The sequence below is a fragment of the Myotis davidii genome, unplaced genomic scaffold (genome assembly GCF_000327345.1).
Source record: "Myotis davidii unplaced genomic scaffold, ASM32734v1 scaffold496, whole genome shotgun sequence".
Lineage (NCBI taxonomy): Eukaryota > Metazoa > Chordata > Mammalia > Chiroptera > Vespertilionidae > Myotis > Myotis davidii.
Genome location: NW_006289398.1, coordinates 3,613,246 through 3,624,509, shown reverse-complemented (window position 1 = coordinate 3,624,509; position 11,264 = coordinate 3,613,246). Strand labels below are relative to the sequence as shown.

General features: G+C 46.9%; 1 protein-coding gene across 1 annotated transcript in view; it reads right to left on the bottom strand.

Moving 5' to 3' along the window:
- Nucleotides 1-11,264, bottom strand: part of ADAMTS12 (ADAM metallopeptidase with thrombospondin type 1 motif 12) — a gene marked incomplete at its 5' end in the record, with an annotated part of 188,196 nt that overhangs the window by 37,899 nt on the left and 139,033 nt on the right. The window contains 2 exons of the mRNA XM_006761798.2: nucleotides 5,553-5,691; nucleotides 6,501-6,745. Coding sequence (XP_006761861.1) covers nucleotides 5,553-5,691; nucleotides 6,501-6,745 — 384 coding nt within the window. The remainder of the gene's footprint in view (nucleotides 1-5,552; nucleotides 5,692-6,500; nucleotides 6,746-11,264) is intronic.

The window sequence follows — 11,264 nt, the reverse complement described above, 5'->3', positions numbered from 1 at the left end:
CCTGAGAGAGAGAACACTTCAGTGTTGAAGGTGAAACTTGGGGTGAGGAGAGTGAGACCCCAGGGGACGGAGCTACCAGCTGGCATACGGCGGGCACCTGAAGGCGCCAGCCTGGAGCGCTCATGGTGCACGAAGCACAGAACGGGAAAGGCCCGAGTAGCCCCTGGAGACAGACGGTCACCTCCTCACTCTCCTGGCAAGGACGCTGAGGGGCTCCGCTCAGCCACACAGCCGGCAGGACCTGAATGCAGCCAGGCCTCCGACCGCCATCACCGCACCCCACCTCACAGATGCGGGGCCCCGCCCAGTGGTCCAGGCTGGCATCTCACCCTTTAAAAACGTCCGAGGGAGTTGCAAATAATAAGAAAACCCTTTAAGCCCTGGCCGGGGTTGCTCAGTGGTTAAAGCATGGGCCTGAGTACTAGATGGTCTCGGGTTTGATTCCCCATCAAGGGCATTCACCTGGGTTGCAGGTTCAATCCCCAAGTGGTAGGGGTGCATGTGAGAGGCAACCAATCGATGTGTCTTTCTCACATTGATGTTTTGATGTTTCTCTCTTTCCCCCTCCTCCTCCTTCCCTCCCTCCCACTATCTCTCTAAAAATAAAAATCAATGAAAAAATATCCTCGTGTGAGGATTAACAACAACAAAACTATCCTTTAAAATGACTCAACAGCATTATAGTGTTAAATAAAACAGTATTTTTATCCTTTGTGAAAAGAGACGTAACCTTTCAACCATGCAGTCTTTCTCAACTGATAGACGATGTGTTGTTCTTCTTTTGTCATAAATATAAACCACTCTCATCAGCTGGAAGTGACATTGTAAAGGGAACTTCACCGGCACAATGAGCGAGTCATTGTTTGGAAAGACAAACTCCCACAGAGCACCTTGTCCATGAGCGGAGAGGGATGGAGAAGGGCTGATGCCGGAGGAGCTGACATGTACCTGCCGCTGTAGCGTTGAAAACAGAAGCTCAGATAGTTAGAAGTTTTATCAAAACATCGGGTAGTTTGGCAAACTCTTGATGTCAGAAAATCAAAGGAAGCAAGCAGGTGACTCGCGAAGAGTTTGGAAACATCCCCAAAGGCTTGCTTCTGCGCATGCAGGACAAGGATCACTGTGCTCAGCGCTCCTGACTCCAGGGGGAGAAAAGGGGGCACAAAACCTGAAATAAACCCCCTTCTGGATGATAATGACATTGCCCGGGTCAATCCGCTGGGCCAGCAGTGAGGAGGGGACAGACGGACTGGCCCGGCACATACTGTTGAGTGCGTAACTGAAAATTAATAAGGATGCGTCAGAGTTTCTCTGTTGGAATGAATGGTCCGAATTGATCTAACAGTTTGTTCAAAAGAATAGTGCCAACAATGTAGTTGGTTATGTATGTTTATGTGTATATCTTATGTGTATATATGCTTACGCATTCTTATACAGACACATGCGTGACAGCAGTGACACAAGGGGAGGGAGTAGGAGTTAGGATGATTTTGTTATTCTAAGGGACTCATGCTACCCATGAAGTGGGATAGTGTTATTTGAAAGTGGATTTGGATTAGCTGTAAATGTACATTGTGAACTCCAGGGCAATCACTAAAAAAAGTAACTTAGCCACTCCAGTTAAGGGTTGTCATTAGTTCATTCATGAAGAACAATGGAAAAGTTATCAGACCGACCTCCAATGCGTATCACTTGAAGTTTATTTTAAATATTTATGCATGTGATAAACCCCTCATTCCATAGCATATGCTTAAGCCCATCTCAATAAATCCTCCTATTATCTTCATGCGGTCCTACCTTTCATATAAACCCTCTAGCTATTGTTAGAGATCGATATTTGGACTTGGCTGATTTTCCCTGACAATGACAGTGGACAAAGTGGATGGATTAGCACCAAGATCTGTTGAGGCAGTAAAAAACATATCTGACTCTGGTTTCGCAAGGAAGTGAATTCTGTCTGTTACACATCACTATGTGGTCACACATCAGGGACGGAGTGGAATATGTGTCCCCATTTATGGTTCTCCTGTCGTATCAATGTATTTGGCCAAATCTCAAGCTACATGGACAGCTGAGCTTTAGTAGGAATGCTGTCAGGCACCCCCTGTAAGGATGTTTCTGGAAACCTAACCATCTGTCCCACGCGTGTTTACTTCCAATGAACACGATCGAGTTTCCTAGGCAGCTTAGGACAGTTTGAACCATCTCTAGGAGTGTGGCATGGTCTTTGGCATTTTTAATATTTGCTTTTTCCTACAGAACACGATGCTCCTTAAACAGAGGGACAATGGTAACCCCCAGGGAGAATCCAGCCAAGCGGGGGAGGGAACACCTGGAGCTCCCGGCAGAGCAGGGACGCGTGCTCCCCTTCGCGCGGCCACCGCTGTGCTTGTAGACCCGAAAATGCAGAACAGAGGAGTCACAGAGCGCGCACTGGAAAAGGTCACGATCAGAAGTGATGACCCATTTTCTAACAATGGTGCCATCACTACGCGTTTTATAGGAAACAGGAAATGTTGGATAGAATGTGCTGCAGCTGATGGAGTTCTGCAGCATTAGAGACGCGATGGGGCAAAAACGGTGGCTTTTACATCTTTACAAAAGCAGTCTTGCATTTTTGCCAAAATATTTTCTTGTTTAATGAAGAGTCCTGAAGCTTCCTATTGAGACCAGCATCTGGGTCAAGCCATTTCTGCAGCTGTTTCTTCACGGATAACCCAGTGGTTGGGCTTTCATGGCTGATCTTTTGAAAGGCAACTCAGGTGAATTTTCTCAGCAAGTCTTTCGTCATGGGTGGTTATTCTATCCCCTTCCAACATTTCCTGAAGGACAGCTAGTCCAAATTCCCCCAGGGTCACCCCAAAGTCAGCCCCAGGGGTAAGGCAGGAGAGAAAGCAAGTGAGGTTGAGAGGACAGAAGAATGGACAAGAGCATGGAGAGAGGACCATTGCTGGTCTCCACGGACGGTCCCCATGACCTCTGAAAAGTGGGCTATGGAAAATAGGCTGGCTTTGTGACATTTCGCTAAGTTTATAATATTGTGTGGCCAGTTTTTAACATGGATTTATAATCTAGAACAAAGATAATAAAAATTGTTCAATCGTCAAACTAAGGAAATAGCATCTTAGTGAATTTATGCTTAAATAGCCTTTTGCTTCAAAGGCACAATAATAATACGTGCAATATAAATATAAAAGAAGTATTAAATAATAAAATGTAAAGAAATAAAAAGAGAAAGCCAAGAAGACACGATGCTGCAATGTAGGTAAATACCCCCACAGAAGGGTGAGCCGGGTTCAGGGAAGGTCTGCCAGGCTCTTGGGCAGAAGCCATTAGTGGAGGCCGCGTGCTCAACTCCAGTGACGTCTGAGGATCTAAGTGCTCACACGAGAAGGGAAGGAAACGAGACCGGCCTCGTCTCAAAGTTTTAAAGCCTTAACCTTTGATGAGCTTCAGGCCTAGGAAGGTGGCAGAACAAGGATTCCGCTTTTACCCAGGAGCTCAGCCACGGTGCCTGCGGGCTCCATGACGATTTCTGACATCTCCTCAATGTCACTAAGGGACCGCAGTGCTGAACGACCTTACCAAGTCCCGTCCGGAAATGAGGTCGCACAGTGTGGCCAGTGAAATATAATGCATCCCTAAAAGTGAGAGCTCTGAAGACTGAATAGCACATGGAAAGGCACCCATGTTATGGTGTTCAGTGAAAACGTGTGTGTAGGTACACAAATACATCCATATGCACACCAGTACATGCATCCATGATTAGAAAAATAAATGCTGAAAGGCACTAACGCAAAGCACCAAGGTGCATGTGTAAGGATGGTGACTTTATTTTTAATTTTTCAATAATGTATTTCACTTACTTTTATAATACAGAAAATTCTCTCTGAAAGGAAAGAAAATATATCGCTGAGTACAGTGTTTTTGGTGGGCTTCCATTTTTATAGTGAGCCGTGTGTGTCCTCTGGGAATAGTATGAGCATTTCATTCTGTGTGTGAGGGATACGAAAGGAGACAGGCTGTCTTTCCTCTCTGCCACACAACAGAGCTCACTGTCCCTCGGAGGCCGTGTGGCTGAAATGGCCCGATAGCTGCTGTTAAGGGTTAATCATTGCCCGAGTAAGCAGAGGCAATGCTGAAGGACCAGGCGGTATCAAAACATGCTGCCTGAGACTCACACTTAGTAAGGAGGCCTCATGCCTTAGCTAGCTGGGGTGTGCCTCTAGGATCACCGCACAGATAGCCCATTTCCCTTGTGTTTCCCAGGCTCTGAAATGTGCCTGTGATGCAAAGGGCTCGTTCATGTTGAAGCAGAAGGGAGTGGGGAGGGGGATGCATGTTCTCCTGTTTTATTGAGGCAGGAAGTTCCAGAATAGACTGGGACATGATCCAAAAGGAGAGAGAGAGGGGCACAGTCTTTCTCATATGGCACCACTATCAAAGCCCCCCAAGTGAGCGCAAGGCCCCTAGCCCTGCCCTCATGGGCCCTGGACAAGTTCACGGGCCCTGCAGTGGGAGAGCTATGCTCTACAAAAGTCCACTCGCTCCTCTGAGTCCCAGCCTCTCTGTGCAGTGAGATCGTGCCCAGAGGACTAGGTCCCACCATGAAACGTGAGCAGAAGCGATGTGTGTCCAATCCAGGCCAAGCCCCTTACTAGGAGGCAGTCTGCCTCTTCCATTTCTCTCTTCCCCTGTGGGGCCCACCGGAAACCATGCATTTCAGATGTCTTAGCTTGGAGATTAAATAGGGCCACCCAACCTGCCTCAGACTTGGAAAGGGTTAAGAACAAAGCATTATGTTGAATGCCTGATATGTTTTTTGTTACTGTAGCAAAACCTACCCCAACCTCACACTTTACAGCAAGGAATTTCTCCAACGCTGGATTTTGTCTTTGTCCGAGAAAACTACTCTCCCAGTTGAACTAAAAACTTCACAAATTTGGGCTAGAAATTAGGTTTTTGGGTGATTTGGCCATGATGTGTAGCATGTCTTTGGGTGGGCTGCTTGACTTTTTTAAAAATACATATTACTTTATTGATTTCAGACAGGAAGGGAGAAGGAGAGAGATAGAAACATCAATGATGAGAGAGAATAATTGATTGGCTGCCTCCTGCACACCCCACACTGAGGATGGAGCCCACAACCCAGGCATGTGCCCTTGGCCAGAATCAAACCCGGGACCCGTCAGTCCGCAGGCCAATGCTCTATCCACTGAGCCAAGCTGGCCAGGGAGGGCTGCTTGAGTTTTATGGTCCTCATGTCCTCAACCAGAGCAGTGATTGCTTTAAGTCTTTCTGTTTTGCTTTTTAAAAACACAGGGGACCCTTTCTTTAAACAAAACATTTCACAAAGACCAGTCTATAAGCTGATGGGAGAAAAACTCTCTCTCCATTTAGACCATGAGTGTACATTTACTCCTCACAGGTTCCCTTGGGCCATCTTTGGGGAACCCTCCAGACCCATGGCTCAGATGGCAAACTCCTTGCCTAGATGCCTCCACAGCCCATTCTGGAGCTGACGGGGGCTCCTAGCGAGAGTGTCTTCTCACCTGTGCCACACGTCACGCTGCACTCTGTCCAACGGCCATACTGCCAGAAGTACGTCAGCTTCTCCACGTCATTGTCAAGGCCATCTTTCCGGATCGTGTACTCATACTTGATGCCAGGGTTAGTCACCAGGAATAGAAGCTAAAGGGCAAGAAGAGAGAGGTCAGGCCTAACGGTCATGACTTTACACTGGAAACCACAGTCACATAGAAATCCTACACAATGTCCATCGTCTTAAGGTAGTTATGGAAGCAGGCACTGGAGCAAATGCCATTAGAGAACATGCCTCTACTCCCACCTGTATGTCTGTATCTACCTATGTCTATATCGATACCCAGCTAACGACCACCTGCAAATAACCAGCCTGTGTCAACCACACTGGACACTAAAATCAGTCCTCCCAGTGGATGGAATTCTTTTTCCCATTTCTTTTTTTTTAATTGTCTAAAGTTTTACATATGTCTCTTTTTCCCCCAATTGACACCCCCACCCTCCGAGCCATTCCCACCCCAAGCAAGCCCCCACCGCCCCAGTGTCTGTGTCCATTGGTTATGCTGATATGCATGCTTACAAGTCCTTTGGTTGCTCACTAACCGCCCCTCCCCTGCCATCTGTCTCTGGATCTATTCTTGTCCATCAGATTATGTTGATCATTATATCCCACATATGAGTGAGAGCATGTGACATTTATCTTTCTCCAATTGGCTTATTTTGCTTAGCATCATGCTCTCCAGTCCCACCAGTGGATGGTTTTAAGGGCTCTGGCACTTCATTATGGGGGTTTCAGCCATTTGTAGTCAATAAAGAATTAACGGCACAAATTAATATCTTGCTTCCCTCCCTGCTCCTTGCTAAAAGGAATTTTAAGCATTCTTCAGTCGTGTCTCCTAGCAAATACCTTGGGAAAAATTTAACAGATGTGCACATCAGCAGTTTCCTTTCTGCATTACCTGAAGCCACACGGACTCGTTGGTGGGGCCTGTGGCCATCAGCTTCTCCAGGTCTCCTTTCCTGTCGTACTGAAAGACGGTGCCTGCCAGCTTGTAGTTCCCGTTCCACTGGATAATGAAGCCTCCATTGAGGTAATACTTCTCAGGGTCTTCGCTCCTGATGGCCAGAAAGTTCCCAGCTCCCTCCACCTCCATTACCCGAATGTCCCTTGCTCCTTTAGGGATCACTCCGATGTCAACATAACCTAAGGAGAGAGGACACAGTGAACGAGGGAGGCACGCCAGCTCAGCGGAACACAGTCGGCTCCTGACACTTTGCTCATTCTCATCATGTAGCGCCTTGCCCTCCTCCTGGGTGGTCACTGGGATGGGCAGAGGTACTAAGTTTGGAGAACTTTAAAGAGCTGGGCCGCAAGCAGAATTCTCAGGAGCTTTGTGACTCACTATGTAAGCAATTTTGCGAGAAGTGAAATAAACGCAGATTGTACTCTGAAGCTTTTGAGCTTGATCCAGCATTTGTTTTTCTGTGATTTTATGTTGATCACTCAGAAATTTACATCCCCTAGCTAGCTCCTCAATAGCATCTCTGCTCCCCGATTTGCTGCTGTTGCCAGATTAATCATCCTACCATTGCACTGGGTACGTCCTTTGGCTCATCCTCATCGCCTGCAAGTTAAAGATGGATTCTTAGAGGTAATTTAATCACAGCGTAAATTCCTTAGGAGACTCGTGGGGGGAATCTTGGGTTGATTGCCACCCTAGTGCGCTTGAATACAGCCTGTGATGAGAAACTCAGCTCTGAGCACAGCTTTTTATATTGCTAGATAAGTCTATTCATCAGAGAGGGTTTTTTCTTAGGTTTGCTGAAATATGAACTCATATTTTACTCTCATGTGTTCTAATCCGTTTAACGATGGTGATCCATTCTAGCCAGTCTTCCTGCTTCCTGGTTATCATGGTAGGAGGCACGATGGGGAGGAGGAGCTAAGAGAGAGAAACATTTCCTCTAAACATCATCCCACCTATGCTTCTTAAGAACCATCGCCTGATGCACGCGATAGAGTGGGGGGGACGTGGACTTCGGGGATGGCACTGAGGCAGGGGGGTCAGAACACTTGAGATCTATGTGCAGTGTGCATAGGAATTTGTTCATAGTTTTTTTTAAACTATAGTCCGGCCCTCCAACGGTCTGAGGGACAGTGAACTGGCCCCCTGTTTAAAAGGTTTGAGGACCCCTGCTCTAAACATTCATCCTACCTATGCTTCTTAAGAACCATCGCCTCATGCACGCGCTAGAGTGGAGGGGACGTGGACTTCGGGGATGGCACTGTGAAGGGAGCACCGAGGCAGGGAGGTCAGAACACTTGAGATCTAGTTTCTGTGTTGCCACCAACAAGCTCTATGACGTTCACCGATTTATGTAACGCCTTACAGTGACGGGCTTGACTGATGATGCTGATGTCCAGCCCAGCTCTGGGATTCCATTACTTGGCCCTTTTCTAAGCTAAACACTCGTTAGTCCTTCAGCCTCGCTATGAAGAATGTGGTTGTAAGAGCCTGGCCATCCTGGCCCATTTTCCACTGAACATACGCTAGGTTTTCAGCCTGACAAGCAAACCCGCATCTCTGCCCCTGAACGTGCCCGACTGCTCCCCATCACTCGGACGTAGGAACTCATATTTTACTCTCATGTGTTCTAATCCGTTTAACGATGGTGATCCATTCTAGCCAGTCTTCCTGCTTCCTGGTTATCATGGTAGGAGGCACGATGGGGAGGAAAGGAGCTAACAGAGAAACATTTCCTCTAAACATCATCCCACCTATGCTTCTTAAGAACCATCGCCTGATGCACGCGATAGAGTGGGGGGGACGTGGACTTCGGGGATGGCACTGAGGCAGGGGGAGGTCAGAACACTTGAGATCTAGTTTCTGTGTTGCCACCAACAAGCTCTATGACGTTCACCGATTTATGTAACGCCTTACAGTGACGGGCTTGACTGATGATGCTGATGTCCAGCCCAGCTCTGGGATTCCATTACTTGGCCCTTTTCTAAGCTAAACACTCGTTAGTCCTTCAGCCTCGCTATGAAGAATGTGGTTGTAAGAGCCTGGCCATCCTGGCCCATTTTCCACTGAACATACGCTAGGTTTTCAGCCTGACAAGCAAACCCGCATCTCTGCCCCTGAACGTGCCCGACTGCTCCCCATCACTCGGACGTAGAGTGGCCTGGGGTCCTGGCAGCTCACGCGCAGGCTGGCCCAGAGGAGCGACTCGCTCGGGAGCTGGGTACAGGCCACAACCTCAGTCTCCGTTTTCCAACTGGCAGCTCCAATCCAGAGGAACCAAAACGTGGGTCTTGTAGTCACTCCATTTGGCCCTCACACACTTAGCCGAAACGGCAAGTGAAAACTACCAATTTATAACTAACTCGGTGAAAATATTTACCACATGCAATTGAGGCTCATCTCATTTTTAAAAATGCCTGAACTCATATTTTACTCTCATGTGTTCTAATCCAGCTTTCTAATAAAAGCACTGAGGACATCCGTTTAACGACGGGGATCCATTCAGGCCAGTCTTCCTGCTTCCTGGATATCATGGTAGGAGGCACGATGGGGAGGAAAGGAGCTAACAGAGAAACATTTCCTCTAACCCAGGGGCCCTCAAACTACGGCCCGCGGGCCACATGCAAATATAAATATTGTATTTGTTCCCGTTTTGTTTTTTTAGTTCAAAATAAGATATGTGCAGTGTGCACAGGAATTTGAGATATGTGCAGTGTGCATAGGAATTTGTTCATAGTTTTTTTTAAACTATAGTCCGGCCCTCCAACGGTCTGAGGGACAGTGAACTGGCCCCCTGTTTAAAAGGTTTGAGGACCCCTGCTCTAAACATTCATCCTACCTATGCTTCTTAAGAACCATCGCCTCATGCACGCGCTAGAGTGGAGGGGACGTGGACTTCGGGGATGGCACTGTGAAGGGAGCACCGAGGCAGGGACAACCTCAGTCTCCGTTTTCCAACTGGCAGCTCCAATCCAGAGGAACCAAAACGTGGGTCTTGTAGTCACTCCATTTGGCCCTCACACACTTAGCCGAAACGGCAAGTGAAAACTACCAATTTATAACTAACTCGGTGAAAATATTTACCACATGCAATTGAGGCTCATCTCATTTTTAAAAATGCCTTTGACGTACTGCTACCTGCAGCTATTTTATGATAGGACATGGCACAGCTTCCTGGCCAAGAAAACCAACTGGCTACCACCTCATTCCGTGTCAAACACACACACACACAGACACACACACACACAGAGTTTTCCACTTAAGAGCAAAAATCCAAAGTTTTCAGTATGTATCGTGGGTAGGTTCTGCCAAACGGAAGGGCTATGCTTCAAAACCTAAAGCCCAAGCTTTCAGCGATGCAAGTGCTGCTTCTGAAGTTTGTAGACAGGGGATGTAAACTGCAGCAGATGAGGCCATGAGCAAAAGTAACAAATATTTGTAATATGTCTTTGCAAAAGATTACTCAGGAGGAAGCAAAGGATTAAATGATAGTGACTGGAGTTAGAAAGGACCATGATAAGCCATCCGCCAGGCTCCTTCGCACATGACAGAAAAGCCCACCGCAGAGGGCTGTCAAGTGAAAAGTAACATTTCCATTTCCCTCCACCCTGCCTCCCCACCCTCTAGCAATGGAATTACAGTTAATAGTTTATTGGGCTCTCTTATAAAGTCTTTATGCACAGACATAATCTTTAAACAAGCAGGATTATACTATATGAACTACTAACTATTGCGTTTTCAATTTAATGTCTTTCCTTTGACGTACTGCTACCTGCAGCTATTTTATGAGAGGACATGGCACAGCTTCCCAGCCAAGAAAACCAACTGGCTACCACGTCATTCCTTGTGACACACACACACACACACACACACACACACACACACACACACACACTTTTTTTTTACACACACACACACGAGACAACTAGATGGAAAAGCAACAAAAGCATGCTTTTTGTTTTCCACTTAAGAGCAAAAATCCAAAGTTTTCAGTATGTATCGTGGGTAGGTTCTGCCAAACGGAAGGGCTATGCTTCAAAACCTAAAGCCCAAGCTTTCAGCGATGCAAGTGCTGCTTCTGAAGTTTGTAGACAGGGGATGTAAACTGCAGCAGATGAGGCCATGAGCAAAAGTAACAAATATTTGTAATATGTCTTTGCAAAAGATTACTCAGGAGGAAGCAAAGGATTAAATGATAGTGACTGGAGTTAGAAAGGACCATGATAAGCCATCCGCCAGGCTCCTTCGCACATGACAGAAAAGCCCACCGCAGAGGGCTGTCAAGTGAAAAGTAACATTTCCATTTCCCTCCACCCTCTAGCAAAGGAATTACAGTTAATAGTTTATTGGGCTCTCTTATAAAGTTTTTATGGACAGACATAATCTTTAAACAAGCAGGATTGTACTATATGAACTACTAACTATTGCCTTTTCAATTTAATGTTGTTTCCTTTTTTTGGAGCATTTCAACATAATCCCCTTTATTGAAGCAATCCCCGGTTAAAGGATAGTTAGGTGGAAGAGAATGGCTACCAACTGCTTTATGTTAAAAACTAGAGGCCTGGTGCACAACATTCGTGCACTGGAGGGGGGGGTGGGGGAGCCCTCAGCCTGGCCTGTGCCCTCTCACAGTCCGGGACCCCTCAGGGGATGTCCTTAGTGTTGCCACGGAGGCAGGAGAGGTTCCTGCTACCCCCA